This window comes from Cololabis saira, chromosome 5, assembly GCF_033807715.1.
Source record: "Cololabis saira isolate AMF1-May2022 chromosome 5, fColSai1.1, whole genome shotgun sequence".
NCBI lineage: Eukaryota > Metazoa > Chordata > Actinopteri > Beloniformes > Belonidae > Cololabis > Cololabis saira.
Genome location: NC_084591.1, coordinates 46,462,604 through 46,490,380, shown reverse-complemented (window position 1 = coordinate 46,490,380; position 27,777 = coordinate 46,462,604). Strand labels below are relative to the sequence as shown.

Below are 27,777 nucleotides of genomic sequence, written 5' to 3'. Positions count from 1 at the left end.
GAGGCTGCGGGAGCGTCGGGACTAGTCCGTGGTCTCTGACAGCGGGAGTTGCGCTGTCATCAGTGCATTCCCCGCCCACTCTGCAGTGTCGGTGGGAGTGGAGTGAGAGTGGGGGTGGTGTAGTGGGTAACGCACATCTCCACACACCGGATCCACCGGATCCACCTGTCACCGTGTTGTTTTCCCTGCGCGTGCACGAGCCTGGCTGTGCAGGGAAGGGAATAATAGGAGTGCGCGCACACGCGAGTCGCAAGCAGCTGATCCAGCTGGTTTTCAGCACCAGCGGGGGGGAGACACGGGCTGTCACGGCTGGATCTGGCTCTGCTGCTCGGTCACACTTGTTTTGGTGCTCCAGCAGGGGTGGATGGTGTAGGCTGCACCCTCGGTGGATGGTGTAGCCGTTGATCGCACGGGTTTGTCCGCGGGTGGAGGGTTTTATTATCCGCAGTGGAGCAGCGGGGAGCAGCGGGGAGCAGCAGGATGTCCAGGCAGCCGCAGAGGACCCCCGTCAGGACCGGGGAGACCGTGGTGGAGGTCAAAAGCAAAGTGAGTACCGGTCCTTTCTTTTTTTCCCTTCTTTTTTGTTTATTTTGGTCATCAAAAATAATAAAAAAAACAATGTTATCACATCGGTGCAACCAGTAGCCTACTCGAGTTGTAAAAAAAAAAAAAAAAATCAGAGGGGGTGGGGGATTTTATCATATGGGGACAGATAATTTGTGCTGATTACAAATAATATAATATATTACAAATAATAGCAGTGACCAAAACACCTGCAGAAATACTGCAGGAATGACATAGCAGCAGTTAAATGCAGCCTTCTGTAAGCTTTAAATATCCACTACTGGGCTTACATCAAATACATCAAAACACAACAATAAAAAACACTTTTCTGAACTTATCAATATGACTCTGTCCTTCACAGGATAAGTAACCTGGATCACTGCAAAAACTCACAATCTTAACAGGAATATTTCTCTTTTTTCTAGTTAAAATGTCTTATTTTAGTAAAAAAAAATCTCATTACACTTAAAACAAGACTCATCACTGGAAAAAACACAATTTTCACCTGTTTCAAGTAGATTTTCACTTGAAATAAGTAGAAAAATCTGCCAGTGGAACAAGATTTTTTTGCTTGTAATGAGAAGATAAATCTTGTCCCACTGGCAGATTTTCCTACTTATTTCAAGTAAAAATTGACTTGAAACAGGTGAAAATTGTCAAATAAGTTATTTTTCTGGTGATGACTCTAAATGTTGAAATAGCAGTAAAACCACATTCATTGATGAAATGACATAAGGGATGTTACAGGGGGGATGATTTTGAGCGTTTTTATTTACAGGGGGGGATGTCATCCCCCCTCATCCCCCCTCAACTCCAGTACTGGGTGCAACCATCATCATACAGCACACATGGGGGAAACAGCAACACCAGAGAGGCACTACAGAGATGAGCTCAAATAGATGTGACCAAAAAGGGTGTAGGTTGAAGCAAGAGCTTGTGGTGCCTTTAACTCTGTTATCATACAATCAATACTAGACAATGTTTATAAAAAAGTGCAGGAAAAAAAAGTTAAAAGTTAGTTCTGGTGGCAGTCTTGGTGGGGTCTGTGTCAGGGACAGTACCATCCCCAGGTCCATGACGTCTCTTGCTCACACTAGGTTTTTGGTCTGGATGACACCAGAACCAGACCGGCTTTAACTAACTGAAAGACCAGACCCAAACCCGGACCGGGACCGAGTCCAGTTCAGATCACGCCACACGGCCGCTTCTATGTGATCCTGGACAGAATTCTGTTTGTGGGGCTTCTGGAGGTCTAAACCTTTGAAGAAGACATAAACATAAATCTGTTTTAGGAAAAACGTTGTTGATACCTGTAAGCTGTGCAGTCACCTGGTCGCAACATGTTAATGTTTAATTAAAATAAGGAAACAATGTTGAATTTAGTTAACATAATGAAAGAAAAACTGATGTGTGTCTCTTAGTAAACAATGTTGACGAGTTTTATGTGTCACGTACAAATAACGAAGTAAGCATACTTACCAAGAATGTTTTTCTGTTCCTGGGACAACAGACCGAGATCTCTGATGCTGTTCTTGAGATCCGCTAGAGCTTCATACCTGACTGGGGTCTGGTGTGGTAGATCTGGCCTCTGTTGTAGCGGAGGTCTCTCTGGTGTGGTAGACCTGGTCTCTGTTGTAGCAGAGGTCTCTCTGGTGTGGTAGACCTGGTCTCTGTTGTAGCAGAGGTCTCTCTGGTGTGGTAGACCTGGTCTCTGTTGTAGCGGAGGTCTCTTTGGTGTGGTAGACCTGGTCTCTGTTGTAGCTGAGGTCTCTCTGGTGTGGTAGACATGGCCTCTGTTGTAGCAGAGGTCTCTCTGGTGTGGTAGACCTGGTCTCTGTTGTAGCTGAGGTCTCTCTGGTGTGGTAGACCTGGTCTCTGTTGTAGCAGAGGTCTCTCTGGTGTGGTAGACCTGGTTTCTGTTTAGCAGAGGTCTCTCTGGTGTGGTAGACCTGGTCTCTGTTGTAGCGGAGGTCTCTCTGGTGTGTTAGACCTGGTCTCTGTTGTAGCGGAGGTCTCTCTGGTGTGGTAGACCTGTTCTCTGTTGTAGCGGAGGTCTCTCTTTGGTGTTACACCTGGTCTCTGTTGTAGCAGAGGTCTCTCTGGTGTGGTAGACCTGGCCTCTGTTGTAGTGGAGGTCTCTCTGGTTTGGTAGACCTGTTCTCTGTTGTAGTTGGGGTCTCTCTGGTGTGGTAGACCTGGCCTCTGTTGTAGTTGGGGTCTCTCTGGTGTGGTAAACCTGGTCTCTGTTGTAGCGGAGGTCTCTCTGGTGTGGTAGACCTGGCCTGTGTTGTAGCAGAGGTCTCTCTGGTGTGGTAGACCTGGTCTCTGTTGTAGCAATCGATGTTTCTGGTGTGGTAGACCTGGCCTGTGTTGTAGCAGAGGTCTCTTTGGTGTGGTAGACCTGGTCTCTGTTGTAGTTGGGGTCTTGCCTGGTGTGGTAGACCTGGTCTCTGTTGTAGCGGAGGTCTCTCTGGTGTGGTAGACCTGGCCTGTGTTGTAGCAGAGGTCTCTCTGGTGTGGTAGACCTGGTCTCTGTTGTAGCAATCGATGTTTCTGGTGTGGTAGACCTGGTCTCTGTTGTAGCTGAGGTCTGTTTGGTGTGGTAGACCTGGTCTCTGTTGTAGCTGAGGTCTCTCTGGTGTGGTAGACATGGCCTCTGTTGTAGCTGAGGTCTCTCTGGTGTGGTAGACCTGGCCTCTGTTGTAGCTGAGGTCACTCTGATGTGGTAGACCTGGCCTGTGTTGTAGCTGAGGTCTCTCTGGTGTGGTACACCTGGCCTCTGTTGTAGCGGAGGTCTCTCTGGTGTGGTAGACCTGGCCTCTGTTGTAGTTGGGGTCTTGCCTGGTGTAGTAGACCTGGTCTCTGTTGTAGCGGAGGTCTCTCTGGTGTGGTAGACCTTGCCTCTGTTGTAGCTGAGGTCTGTTTGGTGTGGTAGACCTGGTCTCTGTTGTAGCGGAGGTCTCTCTGGTGTGGTAGAACCGGTCTCTGTTGTAGCAGAGGTCTCTCTGGTGTGGTAGACCTGGCCTCTGTTGTAGCTGAGGTCTCTCTGGTGTGGTAGACCTGGCCTCTGTTGTAGCTGAGGTCACTCTGGTGTGGTAGACCTGGCCTCTGTTGTAGCTGAGGTCTCTCTGGTGTGGTAGGCCTGGTCTCTGTTGTAGTTGGGGTCTTGTCTGGTGTGGTAAACCTGGTCTCTGTTGTAGCGGAGGTCTCTTTGGTGTGGTAGACTTGGTCTCTGTTGTAGTTGGGGTCTTGCCTGGTGTAGTAGACCTGGTCTCTGTTGTAGCAGAGGTCTCTCTGGTGTGGTAGACCTTGCCTCTGTTGTAGCTGAGGTCTGTTTGGTGTGGTAGACCTGGTCTCTGTTGTAGCTGAGGTCTCTCTGGTGTGGTAGACATGGCCTCTGTTGTAGCTGAGGTCTCTCTGGTGTGGTAGACCTGGCCTCTGTTGTAGCTGAGGTCACTCTGGTGTGGTAGACCTGGCCTCTGTTGTAGCGGAGGTCTCTCTGGTGTGGTCGACCTGGCCTCTGTTGTAGCGGAGGTTTCTCTGGTGTGGTAGACCTGGTCTCTGTTGTAGCGGAGGTCTCTCTGGTGTGGTAGACCTGGTCTCTGTTGTAGCTGAGGTCTCTCTGGTGTGGTAGACCTGGCCTCTGTTGTAGCTGAGGTCACTCTGGTGTGGTAGACCTGGCCTCTGTTGTAGCGGAGGTCTCTCTGGTGTGGTAGACCTGGTCTCTTTTGTAATGGAGGTCTCTCTGGTGTGGTCGACCTGGCCTCTGTTGTAGCGGAGGTTTCTCTGGTGTGGTAGACCTGGTCTCTGTTGTAGCGGAGGTCTCTCTGGTGTGGTAGACCTGGTCTCTGTTGTAGCTGAGGTCTCTCTGGTGTGGTAGACATGGCCTCTGTTGTAGCGGAGGTCTCTCTGGTGTGGTAGACATGGCCTCTGTTGTAGCGGAGGTCTCTCTGGTGTGGTAGACATGGCCTCTGTTGTAGCTGAGGTCTCTCTTGTGTGGTAGACCTGGCCTCTGTTGTAATGGAGGTCTCTCTGGTGTGGTAGACCTGGCCTCTGTTGTAGCGGAGGTTTCTCTGGTGTGGTAGACCTGACCTCTATTGTAGCCTAGAACTTTTCAGGGTCGACGTCTTCAGTGTGTCAATGGTACATGCTGCGTGTTGGCTTCATGATGGAGGAACCTTCATGGAATGAGCTGCCAGACGCACACGTCTAGAAACTGATGCTGAGGTGGCTTCATTACCTGGTTAACAAGGTCCATGTGAGCTGGTGGGGAACCAAGAAGTCCTGATGAGAAATGATATAAAAGATCAGGGTTTCTATGGACTCTATGTAGGTTATATGGAGCTGCTTCTTTTCTCGTTATAAGATGAGATTTTGTAGATATGTGTATTAGATAAACATGTCCCAATATTGCTTTCCTTTCAGATATTGATTCTGACCCATCACTCTGGTTTTTGACCGATACCAATCTGATACCAGTTTTTCCTTTTCCTTTTTGCTACTAACCTTGAGTGAGTGTCAGTCACATTTCTGTGGGTAAGCAGGCCTTCATTCAACTGTGCTGTGTCTCCAAATTTTGACTTAAGCATCAATGTCTACAATCTGGGCAGTGTCCCCCCTGACTGGAGCTGGTCCTCAGGGCAAAGACTTTTTTCTTGCTTGTTTCTCTTGTTTCTGAAGAGCTCCATCCAGGTGGTGGTTTGGGGTCTGGAAGGTATTGCCGGTGTAATAAAGACTTAAATCATTTTGGAACAAAGGTATAGAATTATAAATATTAAGACAAAGTCTGATTATTTTCTCGAGAAACTGCTGATTTGTTCTGATTCCACAACGGGCATCAGAAATACCCACTAACTCCACCAAAGTGTTTGTGACCATGCTCCAGCTGGCGCCAGGTCGCTTTGGTGACAGACCCTGTCCTTGTGGCTCTGAAAGCCAAGCCAGGAACACAAGTTATAGTTTAATAAATATGATTCCTGTATTTGCGCCCTTTAAGAAATTTTGTATATAAATATCTTTATAGTCATGTATGTCAGGGATTTTAGTCTTGGGCTAGCAGGGCCATGCATCGCTAGCCCAGCCTTGGCCTAGCGAGGTGGCTGCAGCAACGCAGCTGTGGGACTGCAGGGTTGGCCCGGATCTTTCCAATTCAATTCAATTCAGTTTTATTTCTATAGTGTCCATTACGACAGAAGTTGTCTCTAGGATCTTTCCAGAGACCAGGGGCCTCATCTATAAAGCTTGCTTGCGCAGAAAAAGCGCCTGAAAGTTGTGGAAGCCGCCATCTACGCAAAGCCTTGGATCTAAAAAGAAAAAACGAACCGAAAAATCTGCTTATCTTTACGGCAACCAGGACCCTCCCGTAAGAATCTACTTAAGACACGGGGAACTGGCGAGGCAGGCTGTGAGGTGGTGAAATGAAGCCAGATTCATGTCATACTCTTAATAATGTCATCACATATCACAACATATATCAGACTTAAAATAATAAAATAATAAAATATAATAAAATAGCGCTGATTGTGTCCCTCTGTGTGTGAAAATCAGTCAGTCAGGACTCTGGTGCTGCTGCTGCTGCAGCCGCGGTGACACGCCGGGAACCTCCTCACACCCACCGCTTTAGGACAGAACAAATGAGGGGCTGCGTTTAGTGAGCCCCACGGAGCCCCTAAAGGGACTCAGATTTTTTTTCGTATATATAATGAGTTTTACGCGCGCGTGAAACCTTTACGTGTGGGTGTAAGCCTAAATTAGGGTCCAGTAGGGGAGACGGGAGGAGGAGGGGGAGCGGGGGGTGAAGCGGGGCTGCGGGGCCGTTCTCGTATCGCTTTCATACAGTGTCTTGATAATTTGCAATTTAAGGCTGAGCCTACCGTTAGTTTTTAAACTGAAAAAAGTAAGGGGAAAAAAAACATGATTTTGAAAAGACGGGGGGACGTGTGTCCCCCTGTTGCGCCGGGGAACTCACGGCGTTTAGCGCAGCAACGGCGTGCTGCCACTCACTCGCTTTATTTTATTGTATACTATTTATATACTTATTCTAACTTTTACTGTGACCACCAAATAATGTGGTTTTCCTGTCCTCCACATCATCTAACATCTAGGTCTCCGTGAAAGTCAGTGTCACGGTGGCTGGACACCCTCTCATTCATTCTGACATCAAACAGGCTGCAGGAAGCCACTGCGCATGCCCAGTAGGCTCATCCATATGCATTTATGGTAAAAAGTGGGCGTGTAGAGGGGGGGATATGAGGCGGATTCAGCTGCGCAACCTTCCAGCTGGACTGTGATTCATAAAGGAACATTGCGTGCAAGTCTGCGTGCACATGGTTTTATTGATCCAGATTTTTTTTTGCGCCCGGCATTTTCGGCTTTTGAGTGTACGTGGACTTTTAGTATGAATCCTACGAAATCCATTTTAAATGAGGCCCCAGAACATGACCCCTGAGCAATTATTAAATAAACATAACATGAACAATGGCAGGTAAAAACTCCCCTAGTGGGAGAAAAACCTGCCAAACAGTGGCAAGGAAGAAACCTTGAGCAGGACCTGGATCATAAGGGGAGACCCTCCTGTTGAAGACCAGCTGGGCAGAGCAAGAAAAGAGAAAACAGACAGAGAGAATGAAGAACAGAGTAAGGAGAGACACAGACACAATGGCTGGTGCACTACAGGGATGGTCTCTGTTGTAACAAGCAGGTGTACAAGCAGGTGTAGACGGCAGACACTGAGTTGGTCAGAGGAGGGGGGCGCAGGTCAGGATGTCAGCAAGCATATAGCAAACATCTACACAGACAGGTGGAAGCAGCAGTGGGATGATCAGGGGGGGGGGGGGGGGTCTGCAGGTCAGCATGCAGCTCCTGAAGCTCTGGCCTGCAAACATACACAAAAGAGAAAGGGGGGAGGGGCAGACCAGCACAACAAACTACAAGAACGATGGACAAAGATGATGGCTATGAGATACTTATAATAAATAAAAAAAGGGAGAGGAGAAGAGAAGAAGGATGAGGAGCACTGCCCAGCAAAATATCTACAACAAAATATCTACAACAAAGCTATGTTTGAGACTAATTATTATAGTCTTGTTCTATAGCTGCAACTATGACTACTGACTCTAACACACTAGAGTTACACTAACTAAAGGTTTATTGACACTAACTAGAGGTTTACTAAACACTAACTACAGGTTTACTGACACTAACTAGAGGGTTAATTACACTAACTATAGGCTTTACTAAACAGAAAGGTTTTAAGTTTAGTTTTAAAGGTGGAGGTGGTGTCAGCCTCCTTAACCCAGATTGGAAGTTGGTTCCATAGTAACGGTGCCTGATAGCAGAACACCCGCCCTCCAAATCTACATTTGGATACTCTAGGAACTACGAGTAAACCTGCACTCCAAGAACGGAGAGCTCTTTGTGATATTACGGAGATGGAAGAACGCTATTTTACAAACCTGATTAATATATTATTTAAACGACAAATCCTGATCGAAACCAACACCAAGACTTCTCACAGTTGCACTGGAAGCCATCACAACACCATCTAATCCCTTCCTAAGATGTTTTGGACCAAAAATGATAACCTCTGTTTTATTTGAATTTGGAAGCAAAAATATCCGGACATCTAGTCCTTGATGTCTCTAAAACATGCCTGAAGTTTAACCAACGGTTCTGCTTCATCCAGCTTCATAGACAAATAGAGCTGCGTATCATGAGCATAACAATGAAAGTGTATGCCGTGATTCTGGATTATACTTCCCAACGGCTGCATGTATAAACTAAACAAGATTGGCCCTAGCACTGGTGGATGTGACCAGGCCTCCGGTGGGCCTCCCAGTTAACTGTTAGTAGACCCTGGGTTCAACATGACCACCTGGACGGTAACTCTGCATCTAAGCCATTTCCACAAAAGTTTTAAAATGTATGAAAAGGCTTTTAATGTGTCCTTCCTCAGTTTTCCTAATCCAGGGCAGTGGATCGGATGTTTTTGAGGGTCAACCTTGTGTCGAAGCTATGACAGAACAAGACAGCTGTGACGCTTTTTTACGTCTTCTTGCTGATGAAGAACAATCATGTTGGTGTTCTTTTACTCTCCAGTTTGAAGCAGAATACCGCCGCATTGCCTTGAAGAGGAATGGCCCTGGTGGCTTCCAAGAGTTCTACCGACTCCTCCAAACCATCCACCACATCCACGGTCTCGATGTGCTGCTAGGGTACGCCGACATCCACGGAGACCTCCTACCAATCAACAACGACGACAACTTTCACAAAGCCATCTCGTCAGCCAATCCTCTGCTCCGCATCATCATAACCAAGAAAGGTAAGAGGTTCTGTCTGTCTGTCTGTCTATCTGTGTGGCCCTGCGATAGACTGGCCACCTGTCCGGGTGTACCTGTACCTGCCTGTAATGAGCTGGGACAGGCTCCAGCAGACCCCGGTGACCCTGCACAGGATAAAATGGGAATAGAAAGTGGATGGATGGATGGATGGTACCAACGCATGAATTAGTTTTTCCGCATCACTCATTAGTGCTAACCAGTGCTTAATTGGTCCATGAAGAGGTCCCGGAACATCGAGAGGGTACCGTTCCGGTCTGAGGCAGGGTCAGAGGGAGAGAAAAGGTCCTGGGGGCGGCGCGCGGGGGGGGGCGGTGGGGCTCGGGGGATATATATATATATATATATATATATATATATATATATATATATATATATATATACAGAAAGCAGGCTACCTGTTTCTGTTAAAATATTCACATCCCATATACTGTACAATGTAATCTTTTCTCGCAGTTATTCACAGTTATTATCATGATCACATGTAATGTGTGTCGATCAGCTGCTTGGCTCTCTCTCTCTCGGTCTCTCCTCTCCTCACTCACGTCGTTTCCCTTCAATGGAGGGAAATTTGAATTAGGGCTGATAGTTGTATTTACAATCAGAAAAAGCTAACTTAAACTGATTGACGCGTTCTCTAACTATATGGAGCGCGCAGCACCTGTAGGCTGAACTACACACACGTATACACTCACTACACACAACAAAGCGTAGCGTTAGTGATGCACTGAATGTTTGGCCTAAAATAGCAAAAAAACACTTTCGGTTTTCGGTGGAATAAGTGGGGAAAAAACGGAACAATTAATAACGGCGTGTGATGACACAATCAAACAGCGAACAGCGTGGAGTGAGGGGGCGGGCGGTGTTAAATACAGCATGTCAGCATGTCAGATCATTACTTGGATGTGGGAAAAAGCAGAGGACACGAGAAATTATCCAGGCTGAGTTGGATTTGGGAAAGCCGCTTGGTGATGGAGACGGTTGGGACGCACAGCGCAGGAGATCGGGGAGAGAGCGCAGAGAAAGAAATAGACAAACAGGCGATCTATGAGTAACTTCAATGAGAAATAAAACACCAAGAGAATATGGATAAAATGAGATACAGTTTATTTACAGATGTTGATTGACAGAGGAGGGGCCGGATCCAATCAAATAGGTACCGGATCTTGTTAAGCCCTGGTGCTAACCCCAACCCCAACCCTAGAGGACAATCTCGGTGTGGTCCAGCCATACCGGTCCACGTGACAGCAGATTTATGGACATCGTCCCTTGACTTGGACCACAGCTACAGTCATCATTACACTCACCTGTCTCTTTCTTAGATGGACCTGGAGACGTCATGAAGTGGCCCGTGAGATGGCGCCGTCCAGTCCTTCCCTTGATCCCTACTGGTGGGTTTTCCTTGCCCCGGCTCGTCATCCCTAGCTCTTCTGGGGTTTTCCTTTGTGTTTGTTGGATCCATAGTCTCTCTGCACCTTTCAGTTCTTTGGAGCTCCTGCTCACGGCAGCATTTTTGTTTTGATTGAAGAATGTTTAGCAGTAACTCCTGCCTCCATTTCTCATCTAATTGGAACATGGACTTGGAGTATCCATCCCCCCATCCATCCATCCATCCACCCATCCATCTATCCACTTATCCACACCTCTGTCCGCCCTTCCGTCCATCTCCATGGTTTGACTACAGCATCAGTGTTTTACTGAGAAGAATCACAACCTGGTTTTATGTCAAAGATGCGGTTGCACCCTGTGGCGAGTATGATCATGTTATTCTTCAGCCTTCTCCCAACAAACCTTTGCTTCTTTTGTCCTTGAGTCTTACATAATTCACGTTGCAATGTTGTTAGTCTGCTTCAGAGCAGGTGACTGCTTCTCAATATTACAAACAGCTGCCAGGGTAATCAGATTACCTCAGTAGTCTGGCAGAGGGAATAGGAGTAAGGAGGAACGATACGCTTCTGTCATTTTTTGCAGGGAAATGAAGCTTCAGTGTCAACCATAAAAACGTGTCAAAAGTCAGATTCTGTGCAACAGTCTTCCGTTGTGCATCAGGAAAAAGCAGGATTCCATCTGGAGTGGGTCAGCCAGAGCTGGATCACGAGTTAGAACCTGGGACTTACTCACATAATCACCTTTTACTGAGTGTAATCCTTGTTTTAGACCACGTCCACACAGAAGGACCTGACCTGAGGCGGTTCAACAACAAGACTCCGACGTCAGTAAACTCAGGCGTGGGGCTGCTGTTCCCTGAGACGCGATGCTAGCCCTGAAGACTGAGTTATCCAGATGTTTCCTGGTGAACGGTTTAAGCTTAGCTTCCTGGATCTCCAAATCAGGGGCCTCATTTATAAAAGAGTGTGTAGGATTCATACTAAAAGTGTACGTGCGCCCAAAAGCCGAAAATGGTGTGCGCACAAAAAAATCCTGATTTATAAAACCGTGTGCACGCACATCTGCACGCAATGTTCTCTTTATAAATCACAGTCCACCTGAAAGGTTGCGCAGGTGAATTCGCCTCATATCCCGCCCTCTACATGCCCACTTTCTACCATGAATGGTCATTGCAAAGTACTTCATGACTGTTTTTGCATATGAATGAGCCTGCTGAGCATGCGCAGCACCACCTGCAGTCTGTTTCCTGCACTGCTGTGCGTCAGGATGAATGAGTCATGTGTCGAGCCAGGCAACCGTGCCACTAAATTTGTCAGAACCATGTTTGAGGCACAAAGACTTGTACATTTATTGAATGCAAATGTTTACGGTTCAAGGCAAGGCAAGGCAAATTTATTTATAAAGCACATTTCACATGGTGAGCATGGACTCAATGTGCTCCAGATTCATTTTCGCTCTGAGCCCTTATAGCAATGTGAGTAATATCACCGATTACATTTGGGAAACCTGCCATTGCTGCAAATTGCCTTTTAATGTCGGCCTGTTCACCCACAGTGTAAGGAAACCAGATGTATAGATTAGTCATTTTAATAATGCCATCCAAAACGGCTGGCATCATAGTGCTCAGTGACGGCTGTGATATCCCAGACCTAAAGACGGAATGTAGATATTATATCGTACCTTAAAGGGGCTTTAGGCAGAACATGTAACATTATTTATTGGTAATCAAACACATACCTGTCGGCTAATTCCAGCTGGAAAGAGTCGGTCGCCAGAAAACCAAGAGTGGTCAGCACCTGTATATGCACATGAGCCATTTTTTCATAGCGGTGTATCGCATCATTCAGGCAGCCAATCAGCACAGAGCCTCATTATCATAGCCCCACCCACTCAGAATCCCACATAGATAATGAGGTTAGAGACTAGGATGCTAAAGACATTCCTCAGTGGCTGAATTTCTTATTTATTTAGCAAAAAAAATAGCTATTAGATGCCATAATAGGTCCCCTTTAAGAACCTGGCTTCAGATCCACTCTGGAAAGACATGAGTGTTATCACGGAGGGCTTGTCCGGTTCTCTTTATACAGACTCTGTGGAAAAGCAGATCCACACTGTGGTACTCTACATGTAGTCAGACTTCACAAAGGAGGCTCAAACCAGACTCGAGACAGAATAAGAGTGTGGGGAAGTCCTGGCTCTGCAGATGTGAAAAGTGGAAATGGCTCTGAACTGGCTCTGGCACCTTCCCAGCACCAAAACCTGGTTCTAGTCCAGGTGGAGACACCAACAGCTGTGCATGCTAATGATCACACCATGAACATTCCACAATCCATTTTCACTACTAAATAATTCATGTAGTAAAAGCTTTCATGTCTCTGAACATCTGAGGGTGAAGTGATAGGTATTGTGGTGATATTGTAGGACTGCTGGAAGCCAGACCTGGCCCCTGGATCATCTCAATCTGGCCCTGCTTAAATGAAGACCAAACAATACAAACATTACAGGATTTAGACCGGGATAAAACTTTTCTCCTCCGGTGATTAGTCGGTACCATAAACTGCTTTAAGAGGACTAAACAAAGCCTCTGTGAGCTCATTCATAAGATTTATGAGTAGTTGTAACTTGCGTAACTCGCATGTTTCCAAGAACTGACTCCACCCACCTCAATCAATCACACACTCGCTTCTTAGTCTGCTAGTTGAAAAACAACAAAAAGCTTCACTTAATGCAGTCCAACTCTGAATTCAGTCTCATCTTTGGCATTTCACCGTCAGAAATCAGATTCAAAATAAAAACTCCTCGACTAGGACTAGTAGAGCTGAGACTAGAACTAATGGAGCTGACACTAGGACTAACCTTACCTCTATTATAAATTAAACATAAATATTAATAATACATAGCTGCTAATTTACACTATTAGGCTACAGATGTTTCCCATTGGTTGAACCTTTGCACCTAACCAGCTAACAAACACAATCTTTCCTTAACATAACTCCTCAATAAATAACTTCCCAGAATTTCCTTTTTGTACCGTTTTTTAAATTGATTTATATTTGTACATTGCTTCAACCCATCACCCAACCCATTCCATAGATCCACTCCAACAACTGAGACACAACTGTTTTTCCTTTTAGAATGAACACATTGTTTTTTGAAGTAAATTTTTCCTCTTAAATTATAACCCCCTCCCTGTCACAAAACATTTTCTGTAAATTGCCTGGAAGTGAATCCGTTTTCGCTGATGAGTTCAGAGTCCCCTTTGAGCTCGTGTTGTTTGGTTTTAGTGCCATAAACAGTGTTGCTCCATCTGTCTTAAATGAGGTTTGAAATGTCCCTCCACCCAGCAGAGCCTCAGCAGGACGAGGTCCAAACAGTTGGGTGGTTCTTCTGCAGTCACTGGTCCCAAATTCCCAAAAAGTTAAGAACTCTCTCTGTTCAGACCCAAACTAAAGATCCACCTGGTCAGATTGGCGTTTGACTCATAACAGCATTATTTATTTATTTATTTATTTATTTATTTATTTATATTTTCATTAATTTTTAATCAGATCTTTTTTTTTACTGGAATGTTTTTATTGTTGTTTTGTTGTGTCTTGTGATTATTTTTGTTCCCCATGTTAATATTTGATCTCAATTGTGCAAGCACTTTGATCAACTCTGGTTGTTTCAAAACTGCTATACAAATAAAGGTTGGTTGGTTGATTAATTGATTGTCATGGGTGTGAAATCAAACAATTGAGACCAAAAAGGGTTTTTGAACCAGACCAGTAAATATGTTTATTTCTGCTCTAAAGTTGGACATTTTAAACTGGAGGTCATTGGAGATGAACTCAATGTTGGATCCAGCCACTAGCGTCCAGTCAAGGAACTGCAACCAATCTTGGTTCTGCATGAGTCTCAATGCAAAGGTTAGATGAGGGTTTCCCCACCCTGGTCCTGGACAGTGTTGTGCAAGTTCATACTTTTCATGAACTAGTTCAACGTTCAGTTCACATACTGTAGTTTAAAAATGAATAGTTCATGTTCATAGTTCACAATTTTCATTTTGAACTAGTTCAAATTCAGTTCATTTCAATATTTTTAGGTGAGAAGTACGAATGAAACGCCTCCCTATCCTAAAACTGTTGTAGTGGTCTCCAACCCTGGTCCTCAGGTCTCCTGTCCTGCATGTTTTAGATGTTTCCCTTCAGCACCCTGATAAAAATGACTGTCATTAACAAACTTGTGCAGACCTGGATGACAAGCTGATGACGACCATTAATTAGAATCAGGTGTGATGATGCAAGGAAACATCTAAAACATGCAGGACAGGGGTCCAGAGGACCAGGGATGGAGACCCTGCTGTAAACAATCATGTATCGTCCTAGTGGCGTTTCAACTTCACTCAGAGACTGTAAATCTCCAACAATGTAGTCCATTATCAGTGTTTCTACCTGTTGCAGGTAAATCCTCCCCCTGAAGGAGCAGCAGGGACTGGGGTCGTTTGGGGCTGTTGGGTCTTCTGGGTCTTTCCTGATGACTTTGTTTGATTGTCAAGGGCTTGCAGATATTTTCTCACACTGGACAGATGCTTTAACTCCACATGACGTTTCCAATTTGAAGTTGACGAGGCAGACGCTCGGACTTGTTTTCTCAGAGCAGGTGGACATAATTTGCTTAGAAAGGTTAGATTTTTACCGTCGGACTCTTTGGGAGACGATGTGTAAAATTCCCACAGATAATGATAAGTGGATCATCATCTGACGCTGCGTCTGCAACGTGTCTCTCTCCACTGGTCATGTAAAGATGCACCGGGCTCGGGCCACCGTTGCCATGGAGCTGGTGCCCGTTGCTATGCTAGTGTGCACTGCATTGTGGGTACTGTAGTGTGAAGTCGTCGTCTCGTGGAGTATTTTAAATGTGAGTGCCGCCCACTGGTGAAATGAGAAGGATTATTCTGTAATAATTGGACCTAAACACTGAAGCTGAAACTCACATAATCTGAACAGTTCAAATTCCACTTCATGATCTGCAGAATGAACGAGTTCATGTTCAAGTTCTTTATTTGCAAATACGTTGCGTTCGGTTCAACGTTCTCACAGAAATGAACGTGTTCATGCACAACACTGGTCCTGGAGTACCCCTGTCCTGCAGGTTTTAGACGTTTCCCTGGATCAACACACCTGATTCTAGTTACTGGTCATCATCAGCATCATCAAGTTCTGCAAAAGTATGTAAATAAGACATTCTGAGAGTCCTAAATATGTAGACTAAAGATAAATATAAACCACATCCGTACAAAAGAACTTGTAATGGAGGAGTGTGAAGCGGCTCCGTTCAAGCATCAGCGTCAAAACAACGAGTCTGGAATGTTCTCAAGTTCTGTTTTTTTGGGTGTGACGTTATCACAGGAGCTCAGTCTCATACTGTCAGACTGTCTTCAGGAAGGACACGTCTTTCAGGTTCTCAGCAACCACACACACACTGAACTTGGGTGGTGTGAGGTTTATACGGGGTTTTGCAGTGTCTGTGGCTCCAGGCATTAGTCTGGACCTTCCCGATGAGTTCTCGTCCTGCTGGTCAGGAATCAGTGCCGTGTCTGTCCTGTCGGCGGCGCTGGTTCCAGTCAGGAAACATGGCTCCCTGGTGTTGTAGGAGAGTCACATGCATGCCGGGAGGTAGCAGGAAGAATGACTGCTGTCTGAGGAATGCAGCAGGTCAGGTCTGCGTCTCCAACAGGGGAACTCTCAGGTTTCTCATCCCCTACACCCGCCGCAGCCAGTGTGTTTGTGTGACATTCAACTTCAAAATGTTTCCTTTCATCTCCTTTTTTTTGTTATGACAAAGCTCAGCTAACTGTGAGGAGACAAGTGAAGCTGAAAACAAAGCTTTCTACCTTCAGTTTGAGTCATAACAGGAAATGGATCCACCTGAAGGTCAGCCGCTGTCTGCATGCTGAGCTGAGCCCAAAGTTCAAGTTCAAAACGCCAGCAACCTTCTACGCAAAGGTTGGGATTTCCAAAAAAAAAACCTAACGGGAAAATGTGCGTATCTTTACGCAAACTTTGACCCTCGCGCATGAACATTTTGAAGATATGGGGAACTGGCAACGCAGGCGGGGAGGTGGTGAAATGAAGCCAGATTCATGTCATACTTTTAATGTCATCACATATCAGACTTATAATATAATAGCGCTGATCGTGTCCCTCTGTGTTTGAAGCACAGCGTCAGTCAGGACTCTGGTGCTGCTGCTGGTACTGGTACTGGTACTGGTGCTGGTACTGGTGTTGCTGCTGCAGCCGCGGTGCAGGACACGCCGGGAACCTCCTCGTCACCCACCGCGACAACTGGAGAGTGACAGAACAAATGAGTGCCGGGCCACTCTCCTCTTGGCCTCCACCTTCAGATCACACCACTTCTTTTTTATTTCTGCCACAGATCTGTCCGTGGCACTCACAGCGTTTAGCGCAGCAACGACGTGCTGCCACTCACTCACTTTCTTTCTGTTAGTGATGTTAGTGACTGTGACACCAAATAATGTGGTTTTCCTGCCTCCACCTCATCCACAACATCTCGGTCTCCGTGAAATTTAGTGGCACGGTGGCTCCACACGTCTCGTTCATCCTGACGCGCAGCAGAAACAGACTGCAGGTGGCGCTGCACATGCTCAGAAGGCTCATTTATATGCAAATGCAGTCATCAAGTAGTTTGCATTGCCCATTCATGGTATAAAGTGGGCGTGTAGAGGGCGGGGTATGAGGTGAATTCAAGTGCACAACCTTCCAGCTGGACTGTGATTTTTTTGTGCGCATGCCATTTTCGGCTTTTGAGCGCACGTACACTTTTAGTATGAATCCTACGCACTCTTTTATAAATGAGGCCCCAGATCATCACCATCTCAGACCAGGATCAGGGATCATGGACGTAGCAGAACAGGACTAGGGGTCATCGAGGTCGCAAACCAAGAGCAGGGTTGACCTGTATACAGTTGTCCTGGATGTGACGTTCTCCGGCAGTCTCTAAATATGTTTAATTCTGCTGCAAAAATGGACGTTTGAACAAGGAGCTCAGTGCACATCGACTTGGTGTTCATGGAGACTGTCAAAGTCCAGGACGGCCCTGGCAGCCTCCTGCCATGCGTCTCTTTGGTGGTGACGTGGATGGACAGGTTAGATTAGGACGGAGGTACGGTAGCGTAGTTATATGTTATAGTAGCTTGTGGTTCCTTAGGTCAGGTTCCTAAACAACTGCCAGGGCTTGATGGGTCGGGGAGATGCCGCTGAAACCTTTCTTCACAAGAGCTTGTGAGTGATTGTGAAGCCAAACCCATCCATATCAGTTTTACTACCTTCCTCATTTTAGACGGTAAAGAAAATACAAAACAAAAGTTTGAATGAGTAAACTGGAGAAAGTATGAACTTCCACCCTGGTGCTGAACAGACGTGTCAAGTAACGAAGTACAAATACTTCGTTACCTTACTTAAGTAGAAATTTTGGTCATCTTTACTTCACTGGAGTAATTATTTTTCAGACGACTTTTTACTTTTACTCCTTACATTTTCACACAATTATCTGTACTTTTTACTCCTTACATTTTAAAAACAGCCTCGTTACTCTATTTCATTTCGGCCTTTAAAAAAAAACTATCCAGTTAAATTGCTCCATCCGGATGGAGTGAATTTGGTTGTGGTTGTTTCAGATGTTCTTGTCCAGTTTTGTTCTTACATCCGTTCCCTCAGATTCCTGCAACTAAACTTGGATGTACATTCCAATAAAGGTTAGGATAAATGATAACATGCCTCTGAAGTTTGACTTTTTGCACCATTACAATACTTATAGGCAACTAGTCATCATATCTCCTGCTCTCTGAAACACATGTTAATACTCAATAATACACATAGGGCCCGATTTACTAAGATCCTAAATAAAGAGTACTAAATTGCGTGTGCACTGAAAAAGTTTGCGCGTGCTGTTGTTGTGTGTTTTGCGGGTGATCAACTAAGATTGCGTGCGCAATTGATAACAGGTGCAAACAGCAGTATTTAAATGAGGTGTTGCGCGTCTTACGGTTTGCGGCGCAAACTTTGCGCCATGGAGAGTCTGGATGGAAAGCAGGATAGTCGCAAGCGCAAAATGAAATTTGACGAGTTGGAGTTAGAGATATTAGTGGACGAGGCAAATTGTTGTGCCGTATTCAGCACCCCTGCCGTGAAAAGCACCCCCTCGTATATTCAATGATAAGTAGACCAAGAAAAAAAACAACACACTGACACTTCAATATATTTATATATACACACTCACACAAACACATACTTAGGAGTTTATATTATATATATTTACAAATATTATGGAAGACAACACAGTAAGCAGGCTATTAATTAATGACATCAATAACCATTTACCCGATTTTTGTTATCTGTGACTGTGATTGTGGGAAAGTATGACTATTGTGGAATCCATGAGCGCATTTAAACATGAATCATTAACACAAAACTGGACGCTAAACAGAACGTGACACGGAATGAGAATATCATTTTTGTCAGACGAGGGGGTGCTTTTCACGGCAGGGGTGCTGAATACGGCACGACACCGGGGTATGACGACTGCTGAACAAGTATATAATCAAAAAATGAATGTGCCTCCTGTGGCAACCTTTTGCTGAATGATACTCGATTTAACATTCAAATAAAATATTTCTCCTTTTGCATGTGGAGATTAGCACCTTCCTTTCGAACGTATTAAATTCAATTCAATTCAATTCAATTCAATTTTATTTATATAGCCTCTAATACAACAGATGTTGTCTCCAGACGCTTTCCAGAGATCCAGAACATGAACATAAACATAAACATAAACCCCCGAGCAATTATTATATAAACAATGGCAGGTAAAAACTCCCATAGTGGGAGAAAAGCCTTAAGCCAAAGAATGGCAAGGAAAAACTCCCCTTTAGGAGGGAAGAAACCTTGAGCAGGACCAGGCTCATAAGGGGGGACCCTCCTGCCAAAGGCCAGACTGGGGGTCGGGGACGTCAACAGCACACAGCAGGCAGGTGGAAGCAGCAGCGGGATGACCAGAGGGCGGGGGGGGGGGGGCGCAGGCAGGCGGAAGCAGCAACAGCAGACATCCACGTAGGCAGGTGGAAGCAGCAACGGGATGACCGGGGATGGGGAGGAGGGCCGGGAACACAGGCCAGAACGCAGCTCCCGAGGCTCCAGCCTGCAAACATACACAAAAGAGAAAAAAGGGGGGCCGGCACAAGAAACTACAGGAACGATGGACAAAAATGATAGCTATGAGATATTTATAATAAATAAAAATGGTAATGGAGAAGAGAGGCAGGGAAAAGGAGAGGAGAAGAAGGGTGAGAGGCACTGCCCAGCGGATCATGTCGCAGACGCAATCACAATCCCCGCAATTACTTTCAGGCTTGGTAAATCTCATTGCGTGTGGTAAATGAACCAATTTGCATTTTCCCCTCCCAGTATTTAGCGATTTCTGCCGGGTACGCCCCATATTGATTATTCATCAGGGCAAAAGTACTAAATGAATAGCGTGTGCTATTTTGCGCATTTGAGAGACGCAGTCCTCTTTGCACGCTGTTAGTAGATCAGCTGGCACTTTGGTTTGCGGGTGATGTCAAGTTTGCACACGTTTTTACACACGCAAACCTTTAGTAAATCAGGCCCATATATGGTTCTTTAATATATTTGCATTATACTAAGATGCATTCATTTTCAATGGCTTTTGTCCTTAATGGCTTATTCCCCCTTACATTACTTTCACTTTTATACTTTAAGTAGTTTTGAAACCAGTACTTTTATACTTTTACTTGAGTTGATACTTCAACTTCTACAGGAGTATTTTTAAACTCTAGTATCTATACTTCTACCTGAGTAATGAATGTGAATACTGAAGACACATCTGGTGCTGAACTACCAGACAATCACAGATGTGAACCTGAGAAAGAAACAAAGGAGAGTCATCATCTGCTGGACAACAACAACGGGATTACAGGGCTGGCTTAAAGCTGCCCCCCCCCCCCCCCCCCCCCCCCCGCGGCGGGTCCAGACCCCCTGAATGTGCCCCCACACACACACAAAAGGGTGGCAGTAATCCTTAATGAGCCTCTGACATTAATCTACAGCCGGCAGGTTGGTGAGGCCTGCAGATGCCTAGATCCTGTATCTTCAGCACCAGTTACGGACATGTGATCCACTTCCAGAACAAAAGCCCAAAGTCAGCCACATGAGTCTTGGAGGAACCCAAAACAGTGCTACTGCCGCTCCTGAACAATGGTGATGGTGTGGATCAGGACCGACCCGCTCCGGTCCATGACGACTGCTGTTCCACATGAGTGGGTCATTAGTGAGTCCCCATTAGCAGTCTGGGTCTATAGCAGCATCACTAATGGTGCTTTTATACTAGTACAGGGGTCGGCAACCCGCGGCTCTAGAGCCGCATGCGGCTCTTTAGCGCCGCCCTAGTGGCTCCTGGAGCTTTTTCAAAAATGTTGGACCTTTTTTTTCCTTTTTTTCTTCTTCTTTTTCCTTTTTTTCTTCTTTTTTTTGCTGTTTTTCTTTTTTTTCTTCTTTTTTTCCTTTTTTTCTTTTTTCTTCCTTTTTCCTTTCCTTTTTAATCTCGACATTTCGACTTTTTTCTCGAGATTTCGTCTTTTTTCTCGAGATTTCGACTTTTTTCTCAACATTTCGACTTTTTTTCTCAACATTTCGACTTTTTTCTATTCATTTAAGGATTATATAAGACTTTTCATTTTTTGCGGCTCCAGACATATTTGTTTTTTGTGTTTTTGGTCCAATATGGCTCTAAAACATTTTGGGTTGCAGACCGCTGGTGTAATAACTAAAATCCGGAATGACACATTTTCACCCTGAGGAGGTTGTGTTTTTATTTTTGTTTTGAAATGATCTGTCAGTTACTACAGTTACTGGCCACTGAGCAGGATCATTTCTACCTGAATGACGCTCTAGCACAGAGGTCCATGGTCGGTAGAGGGACCGCAGGTCTGGATCCAGCAGAATATATTATTTCCCACTACATTCAAAGTGAGATATGTCAAGCCTTTATTTGTTATAATTTTGGTGATTATGGCTCACAGTTTATGAAAACCCCAAATGAAAAAATCTCTATATTATGAAATCAATAAACAATTCAATCATCAAAATTATAACAAATAAAAGTTTAACACATCTTGCTTTGCCTGTAATGAGACTATGTAATGTATTAGTTTCACCTTTTAAGTTGAATTATTGAAATAAATTAACTTTTACACCATATTCTAATTTTCCGACCTTCACCTGTAGCTATAGGAGGATATTTCAGTTGCTATATGGATGGCTGTCTGTACAGTCATGCAAGTTCAATGCTATTAAGGCACTTTAAACTTTAAATCAAAGCATGTTGTTCTTTTCATATAAAAGTCCACCTTTGTCGTCTGTGTTGTCTCTCAGGGGACGAGCCCGAGGTTTTCCACACCAACTCGCTGCAGAGGCGGAAGAAGGGACTGGGCCTCACCGGGCTGCGTTCTACCGGCTCAGCGCTCGCCCACTCCAAGCACCAATCGGGCCTCCTGATTGGCCCACCGCGGGATTTCCGACAGATCTCGTCCATCATCGACGTGGACATCTTACCTGAGACGCACAGGAGGGTTCGACTGCACAAGCACGGTACCCACAAACCCCTGGGCTTCTACATCCGAGACGGGGTGAGCGTGCGGGTGACGCCTCAGGGTGTGGAGAAGGTGAATGTCCAGCACCGATCAACGCTTTTATCAAAATTATTGAATTAAGAGTTTTGCTCTCCTTGGTGTGAAACCATCTGGTGGGGTCGCCTCGCAGGGGGAAGGTTCCCGGTTCAACTCCCAGGTGTGAGGGCAGCGCCATAGACATACAGGACTGTCTCAGAAAATTAGAATATTGTGATTTTCTGTAATGTAATTACAAAAACAAAAATGTCATAAATTCTGGATTCATTACAAATCAACTGAAATATTGCAAGCCTTTTATTATTTAATATTGCTGATCATGGCTTACAGCTTAAGAAAACTCAAATATCCTATCTAAAAAAAATAGAATATTCTGGGAATCTTAATCTTAAACTGTCATTACTTTTACTTTACGTTTGTAATGAATCCAGAATGTATGACAGTTTTGTTTTTTTAATTGCATTACAGAAAATAAAGAACTTTATCACAATATTCTAATTTTCTGAGACAGTCCTGTATATCCGTATCCGCCCAATCGAGCGCTGAGCCGTACGTCAACGTCGCCGCCATATTGGATGTTCAAGACTGCGCTGTAAACTAATACAAGTAAATGGACTTATTTTCATAAAGCGCCTTTCTACAAGCTCTCCAGCGCTCTGATGGTCCTTCATGGGGTGGGAGTCCTTCTCCATCATGGATGACAGCTTAGTCATCATCCTCCTCTCTCCCACCACCTGCACTGTGTCCAGAGAGCAACCCACGACAGAGCCGGCCCTTTTGATGGTTTTGTCCAGCCTCCTTCTGTCTGCAGCTGTGATGTTGCTGCCCCAGCAGACCACTCCATAAAAAATGGCTGATGCCACCACAGTGTTATAAAATGTTTTCAGGAGTTTCTCCTGCACACCAAAGGCCCTCAGCCTCCTGAGCAGATAGAGTCTGCTCTGGCCTTTTTTGTGGAGTGCAGAGGAATGTGTTTTGTTGATGAGAAAATATTTTTCTCTATTTTTCTTATTTTTGTGAGGGGGGATATATAATGTTTGTCGGCACTACCTTGTTCTCTATAGCTGATATAACATGAATTACTCCTATGTGGGATCAATAAAGTTCTTATTTTTGCCATCTGAGAAAATTAAATATATTATATTTGGTGCCTAACTGTTTCCCAAGTATATTAGTGCGTGTGTGAATGAATAAATGAGATGGACAGCCGTCGGGGATTCCTTCCGTTTGTGAAAGAATGTAACTTCCACATTAATATACAGCAGTAGCTGCTTCTCCAAGACCCTTGCTGATGTCGTTCCCTCTTGACATGTGTGAACACATCTAAATATGTCCGAGCAGAGGTCTGCTTGGACATCAGCAGTTCTGCAGGCTTGTCCAGCTCTGATCTCAGAGTCTGTGGTTCCCTGTGGTTCCCTGACAGATGGTTTCTCACACAAAAATGAAAAAGTGAGAGATGCAGCAGATGGAAACCTGCCGTCCATCTGTTCTCATGCTGTTCTCTCGTCCTGCAGGTTCCCGGGGTGTTTATATCTCGTCTGGTGAGAGGTGGGCTCGCAGAGAGCACGGGACTGCTGGCTCTCAACGACGAAATCCTCGAGGTCAACGGCATCGATGTCGCAGGAAAGTCTTTGGATCAGGTAAATAAAGTCGGTGCAGATCTCAGAACGGCCTTTTTCAGTTCTACGTCCATAAAACGGAGGTGAACAAGCCAAAGTGAAGGCTGCTTGACTAATGCTCGACTAGTCACGGTGCCCCAAAGCTTTAGAGGTTGAGGCGTGTCGGGGTACGGCTTCATTTCATTCGGTTGGGTTTTTATTCACAGAGGATAATACAGAGCTAAGTATCTAAAGTGACCATTGGATCTGGTTGTGTTTGTGTGGTGATTGTCCCTCCCGTCTTTCCTTCCCATCAAACGGGACGTGAGCAGCTTTACTTCAGGGGGAGACACAACGCACAAGTGTGTTTACATGGGAAGTCTAATTCCTCTTTAGTTCACAATTAAAATTAAATCAGATTTAAAATGAGTAAAAATTACCATGTAAACACCTAATTCCAAAAATGAAAATGACCATTCCGAATTAGACTTAATTCCGAAGTAAGTGACTGGTTTATTCCGATTTTAAAACCCAAATAGAATAATTATGTGATCATGTATCCACTCATTCCTCTTTAAATTAATCCCGGTCTTTCTTTCTGCTCGTTCCCTCGCCCGTCTGTCTCCATGATCTTATATTCCGCGCTGGGCTGGTTTTCCTAACAAAGTTTCAAGATGCAGCAGCAGTAAACGCTGGTCAAGAGCAGAGAACATTTATTTAATAAATAGAAATCATTAAAAGAACAGATGGAAACAGGAAACATCAAAATTGTGAGCTTTTCAAAGTTGTAGTGGCTAAGTTTGTTTTTCTTCCGGTAGTTTAACTTCCGGTCCCCCCCCTATCCAATCAGAACCTTCCCAACCCCCAGACCTGGAGAGGAATTGGAGAAAGACCATCAAACGTGTTTTCCATGTAAACCTCAATTCAGAATTACTATTTCCATGTAAACTCAAAGGAAAATTGTTTCATTCTGAATTATTTAATTGGGAATAATTCATTCCGAATTAAAAAACATCATGTAAGTGTGGCTAATGATTTAGTTGGTTTCCCTTCCATGGTGGTGAAATATGCCGTAGTACATAGTAACAGTTTGTCATCAGATCCTCGCAGCTTCTTTTCCGTTGTTGTCGTTTCAGGTCACAGACATGATGGTGGCCAACAGTCACAACCTCATCGTGACCGTGAAACCGGCCAATCAAAGGAACAATGTGGTGCTTCGTGGGAGTAAAACCTCAGTGGGCAACTCGGGTTCCGTGGGCTCGGTGGGATCCACGGGCTCTGCTCTGTCACATGACTCTCCCAGCCCCGCCTCTCAGAGCAACCCCATCACTGCAAGGTAGGGTGTAACGATACACTAATCTCACCATACGATACACGATATTGAGGTCACGATAACGATACAATATATTATAGCAGTATTTTTTTAACAACCTTGAATGAGGAACATCTTATAAGCTCATCTTATATGCTCATCTTATAAGTGTAAGAGGAGATTTATTTTAGTTAAGAAGGTTATTTTGGTAATTCAGGGTTGATTATTTTATAAATATATTCTTTATATTGTGATGTAAATCAGGGACTATAATGACACTAGTCAGTTTATCTGTAGTGATTAGTCTGTTTTAGATTGGGCGGAGTGATACGCCACAGTACGGCACTAGGTGCTGTGTTGATGTTCTAAAATCCTACACTGTTGAGGGACATTAAAGTACACTGGAACTCAGCAGAAGTTGTCCCCGTGTTTATCCTACTCACCACCCCAAAAAGGTTTAATTTAATAAGGTAAGGCTTAACTCTACACCAGCCTTACAAAAGTAAAAGTTCAGAGCTCAAAACCCTGCAAGAGTCCCGTGATCGGGACCAAAACGGTACTAGTTTCTTCTGAGTGGAGGAAGATTTTGGTCCGCGGGTCGAGGCGCGGTCGGCACCAATAAGCTGCGCGTTACTAGTCAACACAATATAGGCTAATATTATTAATAATCCAATATCGGATACAGTTTGTCACCTCCACGACACGTATCGTGACGTTTTTGTATCGCGAAACTTCATGGCACTTCATGGAAACTTCATATATTGTTACACCCCTAGTGCAAGGTAACGATGACATTCACAGACGACGGGCTTGAATCCAGGGCTCTAATTAAAAAAAGGTTGTGCTGTTAAGGCGCCGGTAAAGAAGGTTGATGTGTCTGTTTCTGCAGCAGCAGCATCGCAGAGGGCGACAGTGATGATGAAGACGACGATGGCGACCTGATTCTGGAGAACGACTGTCTTGTGCCGTACAACCCACACCCGGGTCCCCACAGGACCCAGGGCAGCGGGGAGTCCCCCTGCAGCGACCCACACACCTCCGCGGGGGCCAGGCCGCTCCCCCAGAGCATCTCGTTACCCAGCAGCATCTCTGCAACCCTCAATCACCTGGGAACCCCCAGCCACGCCTCCCGGGGCAGCCAGGAGAACATGAAAGAGGACGGGAACATCATAACCCTCTGACACAGATGGTTCTGAGCCCCGGTCTGCCTCGGTGGACGTCTCACAGCCACGTTTTCTAACATCAGCAACATGTGACTGTTCTTGTGTCATTTTATCCTGCTGCAGTTGATCTGGAAGTGATTTTAAATTCCTCCGATGTTATAAATGCTTAGAAAGCTTTGAAGTCAAGAACCGGGAGAACCCCGGGTCCACCAGAGAGACCCCATGAAGGAGAGGAGACATCAGTGGTTTGGACATGTGAAGCTTGGTTATTGTTGGACAGGTTTGGTGTTGGTTCCCCTGCTCTGGGAATGGTTCCTACACTGGTCCTAGGGCTGGTGCTTGGACTGGTTCTGGGACCGGGTCTTGGACTGGATTAGGACCGGTGTTCTGCCAATCCTTGCTCCCTGCCGAGAAATGCTACTTTGTGGTTCTTGCGCATGCGCACAGTCGATTTTCAAAGTTTGATTGCCCATCGTTTGGGCAATGTAAAATTGATAATATGGGATGTTGAGTATTTGATCTTCAAAATACACGACCCATGACATGAATTGCATTAAACTTTGTGAACATTATACGATAAAGAGAAAAAAAAAACAATTATATCACTTTATTTGATATTCATTCAGTCATTGGCCTTTATTTAACCAGGCAGGTCATTAAGAACATTCTTATTTACAATGACGGCCTGGCAAGAGACAAGGACCACTTGTGGGGGAAAGGAAGTGGTTTAGGGAGTAAAACAGTAAAATTGTAGCTCTGCAAAGGTAGAAAACGGTAGGTAGCATCTTTTGGCAAAGCAGCAGAAATTGTCAGAACACCGGGTCTTTGACTGGTCTGGGACCGGTCTGGGAACGGTTTTGACTGGCTCTAGGACTGTTTTTTTCCTAGTTTTGGACGGGATCTAGGACTGGTCTGGGACTAGTTCTATGACCGGTCGGGGACCTGGGTCTGTGACCAGGGTCTGTGACCAGGTCGGGGACCGGTTCTAGGACCAGCCGAGGACCCGCCTCGGACCGGTCGGTTTTGTACCGGGTCTAGAACTGGCCTGGGACCAGTTTCGGGACCAATCAAATACCAGTCTGGGACCGGATGTAGGAGCGGTTGAGGGCCGGTTCTGTGACTGGTCAGGGAACGGTTCTAGGACCGGTCCAGGACCAGCCAGGGACCAGGTTCTGGGACCGGTCTGGGACTGGTTTTGGGCCAGCGGTGCGTCCGAAATTCCATACTAAACAGTATATATTCAAAAAGTATACTTAAGTTCTGCACACTTTTGAGTAAATATCAGTAGTATGCATTAATTGGGACGTTCTACTCAGAGCCACACGGCACTTCCTGCCGTTGGGAGGGGGAGTTGTTACCATGGTAACAACTCCTGTCACAGCAGCAGTAGCAGCACCGCTCTTTCCCGTTTATTCTGGCCAAAACAAGATAACACTATATAATATTATTATATACAAATATTATAATATTAATATTATATAATAATATTATTATACTTAATATTATGACATATACGTATCTGCGCAGCACTTAGCAACCAAACACTGCACTGCAAAAACTCAAAATCTTAACAAGAATATTTGTCCTATTTCTAGTTAAAATGTCTAATTTTTAGTCAAAAAATCTCATTACACTTAAAACAAGACTCATCACTGGAAAAAAAAAACAATTTTCACCTGTTTCAAGTAGATTTTCACTTGAAATAAGTAGA

At 45.0% G+C, this 27,777-nt stretch overlaps 1 protein-coding gene across 3 annotated transcripts; it reads left to right on the top strand.

Annotated features, from left to right (window-relative positions):
• On the top strand, window positions 1–27,717 carry pard6a (par-6 family cell polarity regulator alpha). 3 transcript variants are annotated; one of them, XM_061722296.1, is made up of 7 exons: window positions 1–546; window positions 8,662–8,884; window positions 10,223–10,291; window positions 21,740–22,029; window positions 23,508–23,633; window positions 24,728–24,927; window positions 25,796–27,717. In XM_061722296.1, exons 1-7 carry the CDS (start codon window positions 481–483, stop codon window positions 26,082–26,084), a joined length of 1,263 nt encoding a protein of 420 aa, XP_061578280.1. In that variant the 5' UTR covers window positions 1–480; the 3' UTR covers window positions 26,085–27,717. The 3 variants fall into 3 exon arrangements, with proteins under 3 accessions (XP_061578280.1, XP_061578279.1, XP_061578281.1); XM_061722295.1 differs by having other exon boundaries at window positions 4–546; window positions 25,793–27,717; XM_061722297.1 differs by lacking the exon at window positions 10,223–10,291 and having other exon boundaries at window positions 4–546; window positions 25,793–27,717.
• Window positions 27,718–27,777: the final 60 nt, after the last annotated feature.

Bases quoted from the DNA above. Each gene is read 5' to 3' on its own strand.
- pard6a (XM_061722295.1), top strand. From the start codon at position 481: ATGTCCAGGCAGCCGCAGAGGACCCCCGTCAGGACCGGGGAGACCGTG. The intron at 22,030-23,507 runs GTGAATGTCCAG...CTCGTCCTGCAG, and splicing joins CGCCTCAGGGTGTGGAGAAG to GTTCCCGGGGTGTTTATATC. The intron at 24,928-25,792 runs GTAGGGTGTAAC...CTGTTTCTGCAG, and splicing joins AGCAACCCCATCACTGCAAG to CAGCAGCATCGCAGAGGGCG.